The 22,037-nt window shown below is 51.2% G+C and overlaps 7 protein-coding genes across 7 annotated transcripts; 3 read left to right on the top strand and 4 right to left on the bottom strand.

Annotated features, from left to right (window-relative positions):
- Window positions 1-5,588: 5,588 nt before the first annotated feature.
- PC9H_011478 (uncharacterized protein) lies at window positions 5,589-6,770 on the top strand (the record flags this gene model as incomplete). The annotated part of the gene is made up of 2 exons (XM_036780962.1): window positions 5,589-5,946; window positions 6,082-6,770. The coding sequence occupies 2 exons, from the start codon at window positions 5,589-5,591 to the stop codon at window positions 6,768-6,770; spliced, it is 1,047 nt and encodes a 348-aa protein (XP_036626817.1).
- Window positions 6,771-8,225: 1,455 nt separating this feature from the next.
- PC9H_011477 (uncharacterized protein) lies at window positions 8,226-8,498 on the bottom strand (the record flags this gene model as incomplete). The annotated part of the gene is made up of 2 exons (XM_036780961.1): window positions 8,226-8,387; window positions 8,445-8,498. The coding sequence occupies 2 exons, from the start codon at window positions 8,496-8,498 to the stop codon at window positions 8,226-8,228; spliced, it is 216 nt and encodes a 71-aa protein (XP_036626816.1).
- A 922-nt stretch (window positions 8,499-9,420) lies between these two features.
- Window positions 9,421-11,416, bottom strand: PC9H_011476 (uncharacterized protein; the record flags this gene model as incomplete). The annotated part of the gene is made up of 9 exons (XM_036780960.1): window positions 9,421-9,633; window positions 9,688-9,753; window positions 9,814-10,023; window positions 10,076-10,245; window positions 10,302-10,368; window positions 10,432-10,552; window positions 10,609-10,959; window positions 11,012-11,314; window positions 11,373-11,416. 9 exons carry the CDS (start codon window positions 11,414-11,416, stop codon window positions 9,421-9,423), a joined length of 1,545 nt encoding a protein of 514 aa, XP_036626815.1.
- Window positions 11,417-12,022: 606 nt separating this feature from the next.
- Window positions 12,023-14,869, bottom strand: PC9H_011475 (uncharacterized protein; the record flags this gene model as incomplete). Its single annotated transcript, XM_036780959.1, has 5 exons — window positions 12,023-13,265; window positions 13,320-14,085; window positions 14,133-14,351; window positions 14,405-14,455; window positions 14,509-14,869. 5 exons carry the CDS (start codon window positions 14,867-14,869, stop codon window positions 12,023-12,025), a joined length of 2,640 nt encoding a protein of 879 aa, XP_036626814.1.
- Window positions 14,870-16,756: 1,887 nt separating this feature from the next.
- PC9H_011474 (uncharacterized protein) lies at window positions 16,757-18,114 on the top strand (the record flags this gene model as incomplete). Its single annotated transcript, XM_036780958.1, has 3 exons — window positions 16,757-16,768; window positions 16,842-17,392; window positions 17,445-18,114. The coding sequence occupies 3 exons, from the start codon at window positions 16,757-16,759 to the stop codon at window positions 18,112-18,114; spliced, it is 1,233 nt and encodes a 410-aa protein (XP_036626813.1).
- A 142-nt stretch (window positions 18,115-18,256) lies between these two features.
- PC9H_011473 (uncharacterized protein) lies at window positions 18,257-21,064 on the bottom strand (the record flags this gene model as incomplete). Its single annotated transcript, XM_036780957.1, has 8 exons — window positions 18,257-18,364; window positions 18,681-18,861; window positions 18,914-19,290; window positions 19,342-19,979; window positions 20,035-20,141; window positions 20,196-20,318; window positions 20,369-20,775; window positions 20,831-21,064. 8 exons carry the CDS (start codon window positions 21,062-21,064, stop codon window positions 18,257-18,259), a joined length of 2,175 nt encoding a protein of 724 aa, XP_036626812.1.
- A 173-nt stretch (window positions 21,065-21,237) lies between these two features.
- On the top strand, window positions 21,238-21,882 carry PC9H_011472 (uncharacterized protein; the record flags this gene model as incomplete). The annotated part of the gene is made up of 5 exons (XM_036780956.1): window positions 21,238-21,322; window positions 21,381-21,503; window positions 21,557-21,592; window positions 21,644-21,704; window positions 21,756-21,882. 5 exons carry the CDS (start codon window positions 21,238-21,240, stop codon window positions 21,880-21,882), a joined length of 432 nt encoding a protein of 143 aa, XP_036626811.1.
- Between the last annotated feature and the right edge of the window lie 155 nt (window positions 21,883-22,037).

Genomic DNA, 22,037 nt, shown 5'->3' with positions numbered 1-22,037 from the left:
GATCCTCCTCCAAGAGATACCTGTTGGATCTGCACTAGCCCTCGGCACGTACACCGTGATTGTCCCCACTACGCTAAGTGGGAGAGCCTGAGGAATCAGTGGCTGGCGAAAGGGACGTCAGATAAGAGGAACAGTAATTGCCATCGTGTAGCTAGGAACGCTGAGACTAATAATGACGAGGATTCTTCCCTTTTGATCGGCGTGCAACAACCTCATCCCGACCCTCCTTCTCCAGCTTCGCCCACGCAGAGTCCACAGACTGTGGATCATCAGGAGGTTTACGACGACTCTGTTGCCGAAGGATTCACGGTTGAAAGCTTGACAAACTCCTTCCGGGCGTTCAGAAATAGCGCCCCAATGCTCCAACGGCCCCGCCCTGTTCAAGAACCTAGGCTCGTCCGCGCCATTAAGCGGCGCCAATTCCCCGAAGGAAGAAGTGCCGTAGGAATTAAAGTGCTCCATATGCCTGCGTATATAGGCTCTCTAGATTCCCCGCAGATGACAGCACGATTGGATTCAGGAGCGGATGTCACTCTCATCTCGGAAGACTTCCATAACGCGCTGCCCGAGCCTCCTGTCATCAAAGAAGGTATGCGACTCTACCAGCTAATGGGATCAGCTCAAGTATTAGGATACGTCCGCACGAAGCTATTAGTCCGAGCAGCCTCGGGAGACGTAGTCGTGTTCGACATGGAAGCCTATGTGGTACGAGGCATGAAGGTACCTCTGCTACTGGGAGAGGATTTTCAGACAGCCTACGAGCTCGGTGTACGACGCAAGGCTTCAGGAGAGTGCGAAGTCACGCCTTTAGACAACTCTTACAGTCTGCCGGCCTCGTCGAACGAGGACGTTAACCCGGGTTTCAAGATGCGGAAGGCTTTCATTGGGCAATCTTTCCTTAAAGGCAAACACAAGACGCGATCCAGGTGGCAGAAGCGAGGCTCCCCTGCCGACGCGCCCCCTGTTCTTGCGCGAGACTCTCTTCACATATCTCCGGGCTGTGTAGCGAACGTTCGGATAGATGCGCCCTTTGACGCAAATGACATCTGGCTGGTAGAGAAGATTCTCATATCCGACGAATGCAATGAATTAGCCGCTACACCCACGACGCTCATATCGGCGGACCACCCTTATGTGCCTATAGCTAATCCCACGAGTCGCCCAATCATGATAAGAAAAGGAGACGTGGTAGGGCATCTGCACGATCCTCAGGAGTACCTAGATGCTCCTAAAACAGAGGAAGTGTTAAAGAAATGGACAGCTACCGCAGAAGCCCTTAAGACGGTCCTTCAGAGCCAGACGCTGGCAAGCAAAGAGACAGAAGAGCACGAGAACTGGGGCCCAAAACTACGGCCATACCCGAAGATTCCAGCAACGAGGACGTCGTTCAAGCTGTAAACCTAGGAGCAGACATCCCGCCTGACATCCGGCCTCGCCTCGAGCAGGTGCTGCGGAAGAATTCTCTAGCTTTTGGGCTCGCTGGTCGGCTAGGGCATGTAGACACAAAGGCGACTATCCCTCTTAGCCAGGACACCAAGCCCATATCACTACCGATGTACGGAGCTTCCCCCGCAAAGAAGGAAGTAATCGATGCACAGTTGAAGAAATGGTTCGAGAACGACGTAATAGAGCCTTCCAATAGCCCTTGGGGATTCCCTTGTCTGGTAATCTACAGAAACGGGAAGCCTCGTCTCTGCGTAGACTACAGGAAATTGAACGCAATCACAGTTGCGGACGAATTCCCCATTCCAAGACAATCAGAAATCATCCAAGCGCTATCAGGTTCGCAAGTAATCTCATCATTCAATGCACTGGCGGGGTTCAATCAAATGGAGATTGACGAGGCTTCACGGCCGAAGACTGCCTTCCGGTCGCACAGAGGGCTATTCCAGTTCAAGAGGATGCTGTTCGGACTGCGTAATGGCCCGTCTATTTTCCAGCGTTTCATGCAAGAAGTTCTGTCGCCCTACCTTTGGATCTTCGCGCTCGTATACATAGACGACATCGTCGTATATTCACGGTCATGGGACGAGCACCTACAACATCTTGATGCAGTACTAGGATCAATAGCTAAAGCGGGAGTCACTCTGGCTCCGTCCAAATGCTTCATTGGCTACTCTTCGATACTCCTGCTAGGGCAGAAAGTCTCGTGGCTGGGTCTATCCACTCACAAAGAAAAAGTGGCGGCAATCATGGAACTAGTGTGCCCCAGTTCGGTGCAGGAATTGCAACGTTACCTGGGAATGATCGTCTACTTTTCCGCGTATATTCCCCACTACTCGCACATAGCAGCCCCCTTGTTCGCGCTGCTGAAGAAAGGAGCCAAATGGACTTGGCAAGCGGAGCACGACCTAGCATTCCAGAACACTCGTAATGCTCTGGCGCAAGCTCCAGTATTAGGACACCCAGTGCAGGGATCGCCGTATCGACTGTATACGGACGCGTCAGACTATGCGCTAGGCACTAGCCTTCAGCAGGTTCAAAGGATCGCAATCAAAGACCTCAAAGGGGCGCCCGTCTACGCTCGTCTTAAGCGTGCCTACGACACAGGAGAAGCCGTGCCCTCACTGGTACTCAAGTTGCCCAATAGTCACGAAGACGACCCCGGCAAGGAGCGAGAGTGGGCCGCGAGTCTTGAAGACACAATCGTGGACACCGAAAGAGTCATAGCTTACTGGAGTCGTACACTTAAGGCAGCCGAGAGGAATTACAGTGCCACGGAAAGAGAAGCCCTAGGCGCAAAGGAAACACTCGTCAAGTTTCAGCCGTTTATTGAAGGTGAAGCCATCACATTAATCACAGACCACGCCGCACTGCAATGGGCGAAGTCCTATGAGAATGCCAACAGAAGGTTAGCGGCCTGGGGGGCGGTGTTCGCAGCGTACCCGAGGTTACAGGTGGTACATAGACAGGGCAGAGTACATTCCAACGTGGATCCTCTGTCCCGCCTTCCCCGCATTCCCGCCCACATGTCTCCAGTACAAGACACCATTGAAGCTATCATCCCAGATGAAGACAAACGCCATCTGGCACAGAATGCGGAAGATAGGAAGAACGCTGCCGTTAAAGCCGCCTTCTCCTCCTGGTGGCTATATGAGGCATTATCCCCCCGAGACGAGGTCTGGTCGACCTCAGAACAAATGGTCAATGCCGTCCAAATGAGGCGAATGAAGAAAGCGGCAGAACCTCCGACACACAGCGCTGTAAAAGAAAAGGTCGTAACGCCTCCGTCTAGCGAACACGCAATGAGCAAGGAAGCACTGCCTCTCCCAGAGCCCGGGGACGTGGAAGAATGGAACGCGAACCGCAATAGCCCGTCGGATGCCACGGAAGAGACGAGCCTTCAGGATCAATGGACGTATTCTTTAGGCGTCTGTCCTCCTGTGCACCTGGACGAAGAATTGTTCGCCAAAACACATCTTCTTGTTGGGTTCTCCCCAGACACTCGGAAGGAATGGGACACCGCCTATAAAGCTGACCCTTACTTCAGGGAGAAGCTGCAGAGGAGCTCAAAGGAAAGTCCTGATACTCTACTCACTCCTTCCCGATTCCAGAAGGGCGTAAATGGCCTACTCTACTTCGTAGACGCGGACTGGAACTACAGGCTCTGCGTACCCCGGGACCAGATACCCGCTATTTTGAAGATGATCCACGACTCTCCTCACGAAAGTGCTCATGAAGGCGCGTGACGATTCGCCGGCCGGATGCGGGAGACCTTCTTCTGGCCCGACTTGTTGAAAGATGCTAGCGACTACGCACAATCCTGCGACATATGCCAGAAGACTAAGGTAGATCGTACGAAGAGGATGGGTGGCCTGCGACCAGCGCATGTCCCAGCCTACCCTTACGAGACAGTATCTCTAGACCTTATCACTGGCTTGCCCGCTTCGAGCCCGGAGGCCTTCACAGCTATACTCGTCGTCGTGGACAAGCTCACTAAATTTGCGCTGTTCTTGCCCACGCACGACACCCTTGATCAACAAGGATTTGCGAAGCTATTCATCAAGCACGTCGTCAATACGTACGGGCTACCCTCACGAATAATATGCGACAGGGACAAGTGCTGGACTTCAGTCTTCTGGAGATCCCTTGTCTCACGATATGGCTGCCATATGGCGGTATCTTCAGCGCATCACCCACAGACGGATGGGCAGATGGAAGTGCTGAATGCGACGCTTGAAACCATGTTGCGCGCCTACATTGCAAAAGACCGTTCCTCCTGGGCGGACTACCTGAGTGAATTAGCCTTCGCGTACAACTCTTCAATACATTCGTCCACGGGTAAACGTCCGGACGTCCTGCTTCTTGGATACAAGCCCCAGCAGTCGGCCGCGTTGCTAGTACCCAATAAGGACGAAGCTGAACACCCCTTCTTGCCGAGTCAGACCGCCGAACGGTTTATAGAGAACATAGAGCTGATGCGCGCAGCGGCTCGCGACGCCCTCGTGCTAGCGCAAGAGAAACAAGCACGTGCATACAACGCGAAACAGAGGCCCATGGAGTCGATCCGTCCCGGTGACTTAGTTCTAGTCAACCCTCACTCCCTGCAGTTGGTAGAAGCCGAAGGCACGGGTCGTAAACTCATTCAGTGTATGATAGGCCCCTTCGAAGTATTAGAAAAGCTGAACCCTCTTGTCTACCGTCTGCGGTTACCAACTAACTATCCCATGCATCCGGTTATCAACCTATCGCACCTGAAGCGCTACGTACCATCAGAACACCGTTTCGGGCTATCCTAGGGCACAAAATATCGTCCAAGAAGACCGGACGGAAGCGCTACTACCTAGTGCAATGGAAAGGCCTGGACGCGACAGAAGATTCGTGGTTGTCAGAATACGAGCTATGTAATGCACCAGAGTTGAAATGAGAATACTTACGACGCCTGGAAGCCCCTAAGTAATAGACCTCCTTATCACCTGACTGCGAAGCCCTATACCCCAAGCTATCATCCATCGATCTCCCGACCACAACCACCTCTGCAGTCTGAAGTATACATGGAGACCGACACTCGCCGTTTCATTTCCCCCCGATTGCTACCTGACGCCGGGTACTACGATGATCCCGGACCAATACCATTCCTATCTGAGCTTATTCTGCCAGGTGAATACCCTTGAATGGCGAGAGATGTCATAATAGCGGGTCGGCGCTTCGAACTGTGGTCACCCAACTCCAAGAGGTTGCCTTTCTACCCAGGAATCAAAGCACCTGGGATAGACATGGAGGACCTTGCGAGTGGGAAGAAATGATACAATGGACACCTGGGTCCTCTGGATCCCACTTACCACCCTCAGCATTACCAGCCCCAATGTCCTTATCTTCCCTTCATTCGAAGACATAGTCACTTGAATGTGCCTTCTCTATACCCCGAATTCGTATCTCCTTTCGAGGGAAATGGGGCGTGGGTGTCGGAAATCGTGGAAGGAAGACGGAAGGGTCGGATACCGGAGGCTTACATTCGTAGTCTAACCAGGCGCAATCGCAAACTGCTGGAAGAAGTAGGGCAGCTGCGAGACGCCTTGCGCGAATCGGCTTCCCTGGAAAAGCGGCTGCTTTGGAAAAATTGTCTGCTATTCCCAGCCAATGATCACATGAGTCGCTTGAACGAAGTCGAGACATTCGAAGAGGCTGTAGACCTCATTACCGAGATGCAACGAGGAATCAAGATGCGCGACGCATGGATCCGCTACGTGAAGCTCAAGGACCAGGCACCTATAGACAAAACGGACCTGCCTTACACCTTCCTAGTCGACAGGAACGAAGCATTCATGGGCATATGGATGTCAGACGAAGTCTACGACGATGCTCTACTCTATTTGTCACACGCAGGGGTAGCCTGCTTCTTCCTACACGAATATACTTCCGATGAGACGAAATACTATCATCGTGCCCACTCGGTGCTCCCCTCGCCGGATATGCAGAACTATGCTTTAATATCTAATGAAGACGGTCCGTGGCGCCACTTCGTTGAGTGTTCTAAGTTGCGAGTGTTATCCTTGGAGATTGGTGAATCAGTCGGCCGCCTGAAGTCTCTGCCAGGCTATCGTCCGCGGCCCGGCTCTCTCTCGCTCTCCAACTGACAAGGTTACCGAGAGCCGTCAATGAGGAATATGACCCCCGCGCCTTCCCCGCACACGCTAAAGGAGCTAGAGAAAAGGCCTGAGACCCCGGTTCGGCAATGGCATAATCTAGATGGACTAGACGACAATGCCCATAACGTGCCCAGCTTAGCTAGTGCCCGCGCTCAGCTAGCCGCCAGAAAGCAAGCGGAAATGAAGACGGTAAGCGCCACGATAGCAAAATTGAAGGCGGATAATTCGCCTCGTCCTCCCAGTTTGCCTACAGCGGATAGAGCTAAGGCTGCGATCGGTCAAGAGTCTTCTGAAAGAGCCAAAGAGCTTTACGCAGCCTATGCGTTCGAGATATCCCCATTCTGGCGGATAGACGAACTACCGCTGGGAGTAGCATCCATTGACGGCTTGATAGCTTTGCTGCGAGAAACGGTGAGGAAGATCCCCTTTGCGGTGAACCAGATCCTACACACTTGGACGGGAGGACGTGCTGTGTATTGGCTTCAATTTGGCGACGAAGACCAGGCCCTGCGCGTACGAGGGTATCTGGCACGCTCTAGGAACGCTACGGAAGACAGCTGCGAAGGTCCTCTAGTCCCCAAGACTGCCTATCAGCTAGCACTAGCGGAAGTTAGGCAGCCCAAGGAGAGACCCTCTTCGCCAACAGTGTACTGGAACCTCCCCGTGAGCTTAGATGTGTGATTCATAGAAGAACCCCAGGCCCAATCCGCTCTCAGAATGCTCAGGCCGACTCCGGACATTCATAACTCGCCGTACACGACAACAGATCCTGCATCGAACGTATTGACCTCCAACACTTCAGACGTCAGTGTCGCCCCAACACGGTCTCCCCCCTCACCAACGCAATCGCGAATTTCGAAGAGATTCTGCATAAACTCACCACCACAACTATTCGTGGCCTCATGTTCGACGCGAACGACTCGCGAAACTACTACTCCTCGACATGCTAGGAATCACAGATACCTATCCGAGCGGATAGCCACGGACCCACCTTCGTCCTCCAGCGCACAATCCGCGAATTCTCGGGCGAAAGGTCCGGAGAGCCGTGCGCAACATAATAAATCTCGCTACCACAAGAAGTAACCATCAACCCACCACGCAATTTTTTTTTCTCTTTCTTTCTTTCCTCCTCTCTTCTTCTCTTTCTTCTCTCTCCCACCTCTTCGTTTTATCTCTTTTCTTTCACTCGTCTCCGCTCTCCCGATCTGTCTCTCGTACTCTCTACCCTTGCGCTAGAAAGGAACTATGTACACTATAATCAGACTACGTATAGAACATCTCCTTGGTCTACTCCCCTTTTTTTTCTCTCTCTAGTATTTACAAAGTACGTAACCACTGGGGGGCACTGTGACGGTACTTAGACGCTCACCCATAAGTAGTTATTGTACTTAGTATTATTTGCTACATATTAAAACTCCGACAATTCATTCCTCTTGTTCAACCATACTATGCGCGTACGTGACCTCGCCAGTCCTCAGAGCGGGTAACACTCCCCACAGCCTGGGTTACAGGCAATCCCCCTTCCCTGGGCCACGGGACCCTCACGCTAGGGACACAAGCGTCCTCCCTACCCCTCGAGCCCCGACATTCCACACGGTCGTTACAATTAGTTAGAACATCATTTATATGGTCTGCACAACAACTCTTGGAACTCATTTAGCAGATATTTGCTATAATTTGAGGAAGATTACTACATACATAGACAATCAATATAAGGAATATATATGAAAAGATATACAGGATAAAGTAACATTTCCTTTACAATATTCTATGCTACCATTTGAGAAAGATCTTCAGAATATGTTTCAGTTAACAGGAGGTGGGACATGTTTACTCTATTTGGATTATCTCTTTCATTCCTTCTCAATATTTTGCCATAAGATATGCTCACACGCACCCTGTGTTAGGTTCTAGCTGATGCCCCAATAAAGGATATCCACTCATTTATCAGAACTTTTACTATCAACTCGCATCCAGTTACTCTTGGCAGTCTAGACGACGTTCCTATGGTGCCCGTACCTACCGTCGAACCTCTAACGGCCGAAAATGTCTTGTGGTCGAACACGGTCCTTGCTGCCGGATCTGCAGTAGGGTTTGTAGTTTATACAGGCTCAGAAACTCGGGCAGTGATGAACACTAGCCACCCAGAGACCAAAAAAAGCCATCGGCGCCCTCCCAGGCCGGGATTTTCCCGTGAGGGAACTTAGCGAGGAACTCGGGCTGCTTGTTGGTCTCGAAGTGGGTGTACGAGGCTGGGAGCTCAAAGTTGATCCCGGCGAAGGTAGCAACAGCTCTAACCTACAAACCAAACAAATCGATGAGCAACCGGATTCGATTCGCATAGATCAGACGTACGAGCTTGCCCTTTGCCTGTTGGGGGATGGTCCAGATGGTGCCAGCAGACGACATTTTGGTGGAGGAGATGAGAGAGATTGAGCAAGGATGAAATTTTTGGATGGGAGTCACGAAGGTATGGTATCGCACTGCTGATCTTTAGGGCAGGTCGGCACGGGACTTATCAATCAAATTATCAGATCGATGCCATCGATGGCACACTCGCGTCGTCGAATCAAGCTGATTATAATCCATCCGGCAATGTTTCCTTTCAACTCTCCACCATGAAGGTACTCGATCAGCACCGTCCGGCTCAGTAGTGGCGAGCACGCGAGCGAGAAAGGTACTTGACGACTGTGAAACAAAGTGTCCAGTAAGTGCTAAATCCATTTCGCAAAAGCGATGAAAAATAATCAGAATTTTCAAAGGTCTCGACATGAAATTGTTAAGACAGGGATAACTGAAAATATTTGAAGCTCATCCTGGCCAACAACTGCCTCGACGAGAGAGGAAATCGCAAACTCACCCGGCAGGCGCATCCATCTCGCTCTGTTACTTAGGTACGATAAGCGCATGGTGTATGCCTGGCAGCAAGACGCAGAGCATGGTGGTGGTGGTGGTGTACAAGAGGTCTTGGGCAGAAAAAATAGGGCCGAATTTTTACGTGATGGGGACCGAAGTTAGGGCAGGTCATTTCGCGTCGCATCTCAAATTTAATGCGTTCACCATGCGTAGCGCGTAACGGGACAAGGAATAATGGCTTTTGTATATTCCCGTGTTGTTCCAAGAAATATGGTGCGTGGTGTGCGCCAGTGATCCACCCAAATAATTAGATTTGGTTATCCATCCATGGTCAGAGAGGGTGCGGGCTCTAACTCTAACCTGATCGCTATGAGGTTCGCATGCTGATATCATGAATGGTACGTACAAAACAGCTAATAGATGCACACAACTGTCCGTTTGCTAACAACTAGTCCTACAACAATATCATAACGGCCTAACTCATCTCACCCATCTTCTCTGCACCCCATCGGACGACCAAGGTCGCACCAGCAGCGACGACGAACGACCAATCAAACAACGATCCAAAAACTTCATATTTCGGTATCAAAGAGAACAAATTTTGGGCTTCTTCGCTGGTCTTAGAGTCAGCGGGTGGCGGAGGGAATGTCGAGCGCAGTTGTACGATGGTGGACAGCATGTAGATGCCCTAGATGGAAGGACGGATGAGAGTGAGAGAAATTGATTCTGAGGATAGGCTTACCATCAGTTGTGCTAGAACGAGGAGCATCAACGACGCACCAAGGCTACGATTGCTCACATGTAGAGCCTAATAGCCAACAACACGGTCAGTAAACCCTCGACGAATGAAGATAGATGATGTAGCTACCCTCGTCACTCCGCGTAATACAAGCCTGATGCTGCTGAGTATGATGACTCCTACTAACACAAGACTGATCTGTCTTGACATGCGCGCGACGTCTGCTAAGTTGACCTCGGATGAGATATGCGTCAGCAAGTAGGCTAGGAATTGGGTGATTAAGTCGGGGTAGGAAGTTTGGTGGGAGGTTGAGCGAGACGAGATAATATTCACGATGGACTAATGAGGTGGTCAGCACCATCTAGTCTTTGAATTAAGTAGGTATACGCACGCTGATGACTCTAATGATACAGTAAATGGAGAAAAGTCTTCCGCTGAGGTTGTACAAACGACCTTTCAAGGTGGCCGAGAATATGGCGGTTTGACGGCGCTGCCGGAGCGCGTTTAGGTCAAGGCTCATTTGGTGTTCAAGGGCTTCCAGGCCCTTCAGCTCCTGAAGACCTGCACGGTAGCATGTAATCAGTGACGAAGTGACTTCAAAGCTTGTTGCTACTCACGGTCATCACCTTCGAACTTGGAGAGGAATCGAGAATACCACGTTCCTTGGCCACGATCTTTCGAAGTCTATTCATGATGATGCAAGTAAGCGTACTGATTCGGGGATGGTATACGATAATGAAAGCTGACCTCCGCTCCGCTCGGTACAGAAGAACCTTGAAGTTGTAGCCTCAGTTGGTTGATATCATCGCGAATGCGCGTAAGCGAGAGGTCCGCTGATTTGATGTCGCCTTCTGAAGGTATTGAGGCGCTGTCACAAACACGCTAGTTAGACTGTAGGACGCGCGAATGAGTTTGTTCGCCTACCGGGAACGAGAACTGAATGGGAGAAACGCCCAAGCATTGCTAATTGCACCAAAACCGGAAAGTAAACCTAGCACGATCGTGCCCAAAACATTCAAACGGGATAATGTGGAGGTCCTGATATCTGCGGATAGCGACTCATCCGGAAGGGGTACGTACGAGAACGCCACGAGGACCAGTAGCACGGGGATGACATTGAGCACGAATCTGATCGTGATGGCACGTCTCTTTGCTGTATTTCCTTTGCCAGATGTCGCACCTAATGACAGGACGATGGTCATAACAAGGGGAATCAAAACCAGAAGTAGGAAGATGAAGAGGAACTGCGACAAGATCCAGTTGAGCAATCGCGTTCTAAGTCTGTTTGAATACGTGCTGGACGACACGTTGCATGTCGACGACTGACCGAGAAGAGAGTATATCGAGAGTCTGCAGGACTAAGAGCAGTACAAGGGTCATGCTCTCAGCAAAGCAGGCAGAGAAGGCTATGCGAGAAAGGCGCGAATGTAGGGATAATCGCGGTGCAGAGGGCTTGGGGCTCGTAGGTGGTGATCGGCCCGCTGAAGTTGGTCGAGGCGAGAATGTCGGGAGCGCCACCCACTCAGCATCGTTCTCTACGACACCCTCGGTTTGGGCAGACAGGTGCTGCAGGTCTGCGTAGAGGCTGCTCCGGAGCAGAAATTCTCTACACGCCCATGCAAGAAATAGCCTGTAAATGTTCCCGAAGATGAGTCTCTACATGGAAGTAAACAATAGCCACGACTCACCTGAAGCAGGCAATTGCAAGCACCCCGGTGACAGAGTCGTCCATGGGTCAAATATTTAGGTATGAGGTTGGTACGAGGACGAGGGCGATGGGACCCAATGCAGCGGATGCGTGGGAACAGGATACTAAACGTAGGTCAAATCGCCTTCGGCCATGACCGTCGCAGCACGCATCGTCTGCACGCACTACTTCAACGTCGTCTGCTACATATTCATGATCATCGGGTCGCCTGCCGCCAGCACCATCGGACGCATCGCGCCGACTGGAAGTCAACGCTAGGCTAGCGAGAGATCGGAACGCGAGTGGGCGCTGGAACTGACAAGGCGAAAGAAAATGTATCGAGCGGATGGAAGTCACGGAAGAAATCGACGTTGATAGTACAGTTCATTGTTCTATCGCGCCCTCTCTGCCTTACCCTTAAATCGCGCATCCTCCGATCTGTCATTACTCATACATGCCAATGAATCCGGAGTATCTGTTCAAGTTGAATGACTGAGCCACAGTGATACAATGTACAATGTACAGTAAGTTCCTTCGTCGGAAGTTAGAGGAAACAAAGCCAGGCAGGTTAACGACCGCTCGGCGAGATACAACGGTTCTTTCAGCGGCTGTCCCTTCAGAAGTCCAGTAGCGGTGATTGAGACAGAATGCTTAGTGCCCGAACCATTGGGTGGTCGAGGGATCGTCGTCTAGGTACGGCTGCAAAGCATGCAACAGAGAGAGAGCCGTTGGTGTTTTGCGGGGATGATGTTCGAAGAGGGACGATGTGGAACCGTTGATCATCGCGGAAATGCTTTCATTATGAGCACCCAGGCCTATATACGCATCCAAGGAATGTAAAACGATTTCATAACGAGGGGCCTCCTCATTTTGGTTTGGGTGTCTCGTAGCACGGGGCTGTGGATACCTCGGCGGTTGACCCGCGAGTGATGAGCCGGCATAGCAGTTAAGGACGGTAATGTAAGGCAGCTGTGTCCCGCCGTTGAAGATTTTCAGCTCCTGGGCAGACTGCGTTGCAACGCTTGAAGGGGTGAGCTTTGGGCTGGTCTTGTCTTGTTCCAGGATACACGACATCGAGGCAGGCTGGATCGTGCCTCGCGATGAGAAGTAGATTGGAAGAACCCGGTCGGTGAACTCCTGTGTGGGGTGACATTGAATGGCAACGCCGCGAATCCACAAGGCCCATAGGTAGTTGATATTCAGCGGAGAGCTATCCCTCGCCCTGGAGTAATGAGAAAAGTGGACGTAGGCGCCTCGGAATGCGTCCTCAAACGACCGGGCACTGTCTGCTTGTCCGAGCATCGAAAAGTTGGCAGGAACAGAAATTCTCAGTGCCTCCCATTGTTCGTGCGTAAGGAGAGCGTGGAAGTACTTGTTGACCTCGATGGGCGTCTGATACTTCAATTCTGCCCATGTTGGACAACTAGAGATCGCCCGATCCATGGCCATGATACTAATTGTGCGACCAAGTAACTCTCCAGCATCGCCCTGCCCCATCAACCCTTGGGTAACATATTGAGCCAGGATGCGCCAGACCGCCATGGGCTTGCTGGCCGACCGGTCTGAGTTCATAACGATTGCAGCAGCCTCTGCGACGAGGGGTTCGGAAGACGAGCCTGAGATGATTACTTCACGGTCCTCCTGTATAGAGTAGACGACGCGGAGATGAGAGCGGATGAGTTCCAATACGAAATTCTGCGCGGTAGAAATACCCGGGGAGAGATCAAGCAATATTCGGGTGCAGAGGACGGCAAGTGCAGGCGCATTCATTCCATCCGGGAGCGATGTATTGAACTGCTGTCCAGTCAATTTACTGATCACTGTGTTGAGGATCAATTGCACGGCCTCGCCAGGTAGCTCCATGCTGAAATGAGAATTGACCATACTTTGCCAACTATGATCATATGCGATGGTGAGTCGAATGGCGCAGGGAAAGCTTCGAGCTTACAGAGGGCGCCCGAATATTGAGACTTGCTTCAGTGTACCGATGTCATTCAAGGAGAGATTTTTGGACAGGGGGTGCGAGCGACAGTGCACATCAAATGACAACTCTGTGTAGGGCGCCGGAAGAAAAAGGTCACCAGCCCGTTCTCGAGCGGATGGTGCAATCTCCTTTGATGGTGCAACGAGGGGGATGAAGGTGGCTGTCGAAAGCACCACTGTGCCGATGCGTTGGCCAAGATCAGCTAGGACGGACTTCAAACGCGAGTAGATTGAGTGTTGGGTCGAACCCCTTTTGTCGTTGAACAAAACATGGACTTCGTCAAGTGCCAAAATAACGGGGAAATGATCCTTATGTAGCTCGACAGCTTCAAACATTTCGCGAGCAGTCTCAGTCAGCTGATTCGTGTTGGGCAAAGGCATATCGAGGATTTTGAAAATGACGTGGTCGTAGAAGGCACGTCGTTCATGAGGAGTATCGAACAAAATTTTGAAGTGGTTCTGGATGGCAAGGTACGCTGTCTGAGTGATGTCCTGAGTGTCTCCGAGGGGAACGGGAGAGTTGTTGGAAGAACCAGAGCGCCGAAAGTAACGCATAACATCTCTATGGCTGATGTCATTATCTCTCTTGACCAGATCGATCACCGCTAGGACAGATTTAAAAAGGGCGTAAAATATTGCTTGAATATACGCTTTGCAAGAACCCTCATTGTCCTGTGGACTCGGTGCTTTCAATAGGTAGTCGCGCAAGGCGACATCAGGAGGAGGATAAGCTAGACACCGTGAGGATGGTTTTATTGTGAGTGATGGGTACACCCACACATAAAGACACTAGAGTCATTCTCTCTAAAGCAGCAGTGGATTACGATCCGTTTCTTGCCGATCTCGTAAAGCGCCCTTGTCTTCCCCATGCCGGATGATTGAATCATGGGCAGAATAGGAGCATAGGACTGCTCATTGTTCCTCATTGAGTCTATGACGGAGAGAAGATGCTCGGGGACATTTCCGATATATGGCAAGTTGAAAGATTCGTGTAGGACTTCAGAGACAATAGTTGATGGTTATTCGGAAATCAATGTCAACAGCGCTTACGAGTTTCGCGTTTGTCTGGAGTTGCTGGGACCTCCGGTTCACGTAGAAACTCTGAAGAAGATATCAGATGGGCTAAAGTCACCCACAAAGCATCGAATACGCACCCAAATTTCGAAGTCTTTTGAAATCCCTAGCCTGCCAGGCTTCATACAGCGTTTGAACGAGTATAGGGCGGAACCGCTCAGGTATCATTTGCATTTCGAAGTCGGAAAGGAGGGATGGGGAGATCAAGGAGCCCGGGTATCCTGAAACTACATCGAATATGATACGAAGCACCGTTCCTGCGATGCGACTCCGAACCTCCCAGGGGAGTGTGAGGACACCCTCCCAGAGGCAAAGGGCTACAAGTATCTTGCTGTTGATTTCAGCATTGTAGCGTACCAAAGGGTCGTTATCGTCGTCGTATGTGGGCGTATCAAGCGCTGCCATGATAGTTTCATCGACGTCCATGGTAGAGGAGTCCATGAGTGATAGAGCGTAGCCTCAGCGACCCCAAACTGTGATGTTTGCTACGCTCGCAATTTTGGCTCTAAAAGGGTTAATATGCCCGTACAAATACGGACAAACAGTAAACGCGAAAGTTCGGGCTCTTCGCCCGTCTCTTTTTGCTGCTTTTTCTGACACTGCCCTGGTTTTCTTTTCGTGTTCTATGTTCGTTCGAGTTGTAGAAGCCTCTGGCTTTCTATTTCTGCCAAAAAAAAAGGAGATTGGTCGCGGAAGTTTGGCTTGGTGGACACGTTTTGATATGTGTAAGGCCCCGTTCGGGATCCCCAGGAAGATCGCAACTAGTAGTTGTTGCCCGCGAGAATGTAGTTGGGATAATAAGAACCGATTTATGGCTAAACTAGTTGGGGGAAGGTGTTCGGTAGCCACTCTAACTACGTGTGAACCAACTAAGTAACATGTCACGCGTGACTCTGCCAGCTTCTCGTCTTCCTCGTTTCACGCATATCAGCTTGCACGACGTGTTTTCACACTCATTCTCTCGGCGACACGTCCAAAGGAGTCCATTGATCTACTTTTGACCAGTCAGAATTGATGTATGCAGCAGATACAACAGCACTGGCAGTATATGAGACAGCCAGGCCTATAGCTCGTCGGATTTGCTGCTGCTGGTGCTGGCTTCTTGACCTTCTATGGAATGTGAAAGGTAACCATGATGGATGGAAGCACGATTTTACTGTTCAAAACTGGTTGAACGCTATCTGATTACCCCTATCAGGGGCTTTTAAAGGGGCATCACATGATTCCTGTCACATCATCTAGTTGTAGCGCCCTAGACTAAATGTAGCGCCGAGAATTACACGATTTGTCTCGCTAGTTGTGATTTTACTAAATCGACCCCCAACTAGTAGTTGGGGATCCCGAACAGGGCCTAAGTACTTTGATTAGTATCCTGTATTACCTGGCCGTGTTACTGTATGCTCTCTGTCCCCCAATACACCCTTCTTTCCCCCCATCATGCCCCGTGCCTCAGGAGGTATTTCTGCCGTCTGCATGGATTGCGTCAAAGTATGGCCTTGTACGCCGAGTTATTGGGATTCAACGCACGGTTTGTGTCAGGCTTGCTCCAAAAGACGCGTCGAACGAGAAACTGCTCACCAAGACCGTCGACGTCTGACTATACGTGTGCCGGCTTTTCTCAAGGCCTGCGGGCTGTGCACAGGTCGCTTTCCGAGGTCCTCGTTCTTGAATTCCGCTGGCGACTGTGTATATACGCGCTGCACTCGTTGTCGGAAGCGAGAACTTTGTAGCTGCTGCCATCGTACCAAGAAGAGGAAATACTTCGAAAATTCTCAGAAGCCGGGGACTTTGTACAAGACTTGCAGTCCTTGCCGTGAGATTGACGCTGCCCGAACCCTACGTCGCCGTTTGGATGCCATGTCCGCTGGTATGTGTCGAGGCTTGCTATCATTCACCTGTTGTCTTATTATTCGGGGCAGGTCAGCATTGGTGCCCTTTGGGTAAACACCGTGTCACCAAAGAGCAATGCACCAGCTCCACAGGTATTATTCGAACTCAAGGGGGGGTCAGGATTTTAAGCGCCCATATAGGGTTAGATAGGTAGTCCAACCACTGGCGGCCTTAAATCCTAAGTGGAGGCAACTTCAAATACATGATTCAAGAGCTCTCTCAACCTCCCTTGGGTCCTCTGGCATGCTCTATGGATGATATAGTATGATTATGGTGTCATTCAATGGCAAACAGAGTGAATTTTGAGTGGGCCTTGCTCTGGGCGTGCAAAGTGTATTTGCTCCTATTTGGGAATGCCCTTTGGTAACCGGCCCGGTACTATCCTCACCGCTTTTCTTTTTTGAAGTTCTCTCGAGACCAGGTGATATACAGCAGCTCATGGCAAGCGAAGTGCGTCACAAGTTACATTATTGCACTAGAAAGAAGACTAATTATATATCAAGCCAATTCCTGATGAAAACAGCACAAGGGATCGCAGAAATGCAATGAAAACAAAAAGAAACGTGCTGCCGAACTGTCCGCTAATAATGCAAAAGGCTTCTTCAAAAAATATTTCACCACGGCCAGTGCGAGTACGAGTATTGTTCCGTCACAAGTGTCCATCCCAGAAACCATCCAACAGTATCCAAGAACGGCACCGAGCGGTCATTCATCAGATGCACAAGCACCGCAGAAGCCGCCTTGCCCCAAAGGAGTCGCCTTGGTCAGGCAATTCCGCCAGCGCATTAACCTGATTCCAGCGGCAGTTGCACCAGCCAGCTCGGAACATCCTCTCACAAGATTTGCAGGTCCACCGGCTGTTGGCAATGATGAGGATGCATGGGAGATATATGATGGCCCGCTGAACACACTCCTTCAGCAACCAGAGGATAAGCTACGTGACTTAGTACGCACTGGCGAAAAAGGCCTTCTTGGGCTTTGCAACTTCCTTGAAAGCCTGGTGGTGGACCACGGGGTCATGGGTGCGCTGTTTGAAGGAAAACTGGAACGGTTGATGCAGGCGATTGATGCAGTGTAAGTTAATTTGCACAATAAGAAAGCAAGCTACTAAACTCACGGCATACAGGGCTCCAGTCGTGCATGAGACCATGCCAACGGGTCCCCAGGATGTGGCACAGGCCATAGATGTCGATTCCCTTTCCGAGGCCACTGAGCCGATCTGCTCGTGCACCAGTGAACTGCCTTCACGGAAGTATTCTTGCATGGGCTATCTGATCCCCATTCCTGAGGGCAGAAGTGCGCACTCGGCCTGGCCCTTCGGCCTCCATGACAAGCTCGGCGATCCATGGGACTACACAGTGAGAAGCGGGAGCCTCTTCATTCATGCACGCACGTGTAAGCAGCAAATCACTCACCCAAACTCGAGTTGTTGTGCTTGCCGGGAGCTCGAGAATGACTCCAGCCTTGGCGGAATTGTTGAAAGAATAGAAAATGGGGTCCACGATAATGCGCCACTTGCATACCAGAGCCATGAAGGCCTGGTGAACAAGGTCCAATGCAAAACACGCCAAAACGAAGCACTGCGGCTACAAGCGCTCAATGACACACATAAACTAGCGACTAAATCACGTACCATGGCCTTATTCAAGCAATTTATCATGGCGGTCGGGAGCGGTAAAGTAGAGCGGGTTGACCGTCTTGTGCGAGTGACCATGGCTCGAGGCAGGCAGTACTGTGACTGTTGTATACAACACAGTGGCAGTAGTGCACCACCCAGTGGTACACCATTGTGGTAAACTGCCACTGGTGACAACCGTGGAATACCACTCAGTGGCAGTGGCTGTGCCCTTGCCGGGCGTCAAAACTCGGCCACCTTCCTTTTTGAGTGGATTTCATGCTCCGCGCCTTCCAAATCAATCTTGTAAATGATTGGCATAATCAGGCTTCCACGGTCAGTCCTGTTGTGAGATAGTATTGTGAGATAGTAGATTCTTCTATCGCATTTGTCCCCAATCCGTCTACCGTCCCATCGTCCACTTTGTGGACCTGCGAGCAGTAATACATGTCTTGAGATCACAATAAAACATGTGCACATACTGCAATCTCCTTCACAAAATATCATGAGACTCATAGGCTTCTGCTAAGTCCATTCTCCAACCCTTGGCTAATTTGCTAAGTCCCATACATGAGAAATGCTAAGTCTTATACCTGCACTAACTAAGTTTCTCCAAGTCCCTCAGTTCAGTCGATCATCTCGTTAAGTTCGCAAATCTCACGTTAATGAACAAGAAAGGTTTTTAACATTGACGAATGATACATAACAAAGCTGTAACTACTAGCGACGACTGTTGGAAGCACACACAGCGGAGCTACGTGTGACGCGAGTGGGAGGGACAGTCGGAGGGTCTGCTTGTTTGCGGCGCTTGCTAGAGACACGAGCAAGAGGGGCAGCCTCTGCTTGTTTGCGGCGTCGGCCGGCCAAGGTGGAGTTTTCTTTTCCAATGTTAGTGCCAGCACCTCTGCGCTCCTTGATAGTTGAACGCCTGCGGGGATCTGTATAAACAAAATACGTTACCATTAATATGGGGTACGCACCGGGGTACAGAACCCGTCTCCTCGCAGAGGTTTGCTAGGGCCTTCAAGGTGTGCTTCAAGTCGGCTGTGGCAGTAAGCCATAAGGGAGACAGGCCGACGGCCTTACCCCACCACGCGAAAGCCATCATGACGATCAGGAGTCCGTTAGACCCTGTAACCTTGAGGACACTCCAATTCTGGCCCTCCGGCGTGTGATACAAAGGAAGCGGTAGGGGGTCTGTCGAAGTACGCCATTCTGGCTGAAGATACGCCCACCAGGTGAGCAGCTCCTGCTCGTACTGTGCTATATCAGAGATGTCGGGATCAGTAGTAAAGTTTCGCCCATAGGCGAACCATCGTGCGATCTGAGGGGGGCGGTTCACAGTGGAGAAGCGTTGCTGTCGAGTTTGTGAGCCGGGTTCATGGAGGTTGAGGATACAATCACGTACCTTGGTGCCCTCAGGTTGAGCTTTCTCGAGCTGATTTCTCTCAATACCCTCCCACAGGTCTACCGCTTCACGCCAATCAGGTCCCTCGGTGGCTCGTAGACGTTTGAGAGCTTGTTGAAGCCATGAATCTGGGCGGAGGCCCTGTGAAGCCCGAAGTGTCATGTTGTGCTCAACGGTTGCGTCGTGGGAAGGACTCCTCCGTCTGTCGTTTGTATTTTCAGGTGGTGGTGAGCGGGCTGGTGGTGGTGAGCTGGAATGAGGGAGTTGTGGTTCGGCACGAACTGGCCCATCCTCTCGACCTCCAGATGTGCTGCTGGGAGCGTTCTCAGGTGGTGGTGAGTTCGAGGCTTGTGGCTCAGCCTGTGCCACTTCACCCTCAGAATGTCGAGGGGAGACGTTTTCGCTGCCATCGCCAGACGGAGGGGTGGGAGTGGGGGTTCTTGCCGTACCATCAGTGCCACCCTCCGGTTGGGCCATCTGAGGCGTTCTGTGCCCGTTACCAACAAGCCCTTCCTGAGGGATCGGAGGGCGAGGGATTGGGGAGCGAGACGATGGGGAAGGTGGACCAACGGAACCCTGATTGGGCACGTGTTCAAGTGTGCTCCCTTCCGAGGCTGGAACCTGGGCACCACTTTCCCCTTTTGGCATGAACTTGTGTCAGGCGCCCGTCAACTCTCAAAGTCAAACACGTACCACACAAATTCCTGACAAACGAGGTCCATGGCTTCATCACAACTTCGTTGAAATCGCTGTAAGCGTGTTCAAAATCAACACCATTCCTTGTTTGCCCGAGATGAAAGCTGTTTGTTCCCCTTAGCACAGATACCAGGTTTCTTATCGCCGTTGAAACGTACCTCGCCGTCTGGACCACACCAGCCGCACCACGCCCACCACTCAAGATCGTAAAGTACCATCCCGAAACGTCATGCATTTCCTTAGCGGCCACGTCCATGAGACGAGGAAGACGCCGAAGCCCTCTGAAATGAAAGGTAAGTACCATACTCGAACGTTGCTATAATATACTCACTCTTGTTGGTCATCTGGCATAGGATCGTTGTCCTCCTCAGACATTCTTCGCATTCGGCTCTCGTCCAGCGCAACCAATACCTCACTTGTTTGTTCTTCTGTCGCGCCCTTCCATGCCGCCATGATCTCAGCACCGTAGATCTTCATCCGACGACTCGATTTCTCCGCCTTCGTTTCCTGGATAAGCTCTCTAGCCGAATCACGAGGTGCCTCGTCTCGCAGTCGCTTCTGAACGGTCTTCTGGGTATCTGAGCCTTGGTAGAATCGTGCCGAATACATCTCTGTCGCCTTTCGAGAGCGCTTGCCAGTATTCTTCTGCTCATGCAGCTTCACAAGCTTTCTAATGTATCCAGGCGAATCCACGCGACAATCGGGACGCATGTGGTTTCGAAACCAGTCTCGCAGTTGCTATTAGCTCTAGATAAGTAACTTCGCTATTATTATCATGAACGAGCTAGCTTACCGCTTTACGTTGCAGGATGCCCTTTTGAGCTGTCTCCTGTTGTTCAGGTGACCATAGCTCGGGCGCAATGTTCACTACATCGGCCGCGACAGCCTTGGGGAACACGATGAACCATGCCGAAAAAAGGTCATCCCAGAAAAACATGTAATTTTTCTTTTCGCTGGCTTGTTTGTAACGCGGCCCCCATCCAGTAAGAAACTCTTCTTGGTCTTTTGTCGTCCACTTGCGGCCCATTCCTAGTTGTACAGCGCGGTGGTCTCAGGGTGGAGATTGGGTTTCCCCAGCCAATCAATCTCCTGATGGTCAAATCGCCTGAGCCAATGAAAATTGGGCATTCCTTGCTTCTGCTTCTCACGGCATTCTCATAAAGCCCCGCTACAAGCCCCGTCCCCCCCATCAGTCCCACCATGGCTATTACTACTGACTCCGAAATCTCTCGCCTTGCTGAGATGGTCGCTAGCCTCGCAGTGCAGGTGGCGGCACTAACACCTCGTACGTCTCGCCTATACTCTCGTCGTTGTTTGAATTGGCTAATATACATGATTCACAGCGGCGAACAATGCTGGCGCTGGTGCCAATCCCTCTCCTCCGGCTCCGGCGCCAACTCCCGCTCCTGTGGCTGTCGCAGCCAACTCTGCGCCTCCAATTGTCCCTGGCGACGGACCCACCATGGGTGAGCATGCCCGCCTAATTGGTTGATGATTCGTCGCTGATCGAGATTGCCAGGCTCCTCCGAAGACCAGGAAGCAGAGGCCTCGACTTGTAAGTCATAGTCTGGCAGATCGATTCCTCGGGTTTGTCCCATATTTTTAGGTTCGCACCGGCGCTGGTACGTTGTTATAGTCGGCCTCCAAGTGGGTGTTTTCCGCGGCTGGTTAGTTTGCTTTCCATTTCTTCGTGGGGGTAGACACTGATCATTGGCTAGGACGAACGCCGCCCCCCTTGTGCTTGGTGTTGCAGGCTCGATCTACAACAAGGAGCCTACCCGTGGGGCCGCCATTGTGGCTTTCAATGCCGCCGCTGCGACTGGCCAGGTCCGCCTCATTGACTAAGCTACCGTTTGTCTTGCATACCAGCCGAATATTTGATATCTCTTAATTTCAAACATGTTGTTCGTGCGCTCTTTGTCACTCCATCTGGGAGAATATATTGTTTGTCTACATCTTACAAGCGGGATCAATACAACATTGCTAGTGAGAAATACAAC

The sequence above is a fragment of the Pleurotus ostreatus genome (genome assembly GCF_014466165.1).
Source record: "Pleurotus ostreatus strain PC9 chromosome Unknown scaffold_9, whole genome shotgun sequence".
Classification (NCBI taxonomy): domain Eukaryota; kingdom Fungi; phylum Basidiomycota; class Agaricomycetes; order Agaricales; family Pleurotaceae; genus Pleurotus; species Pleurotus ostreatus.
Note: the sequence above shows the minus strand (reverse complement) of the source record. Positions and strands in the feature narration are given on the sequence as shown.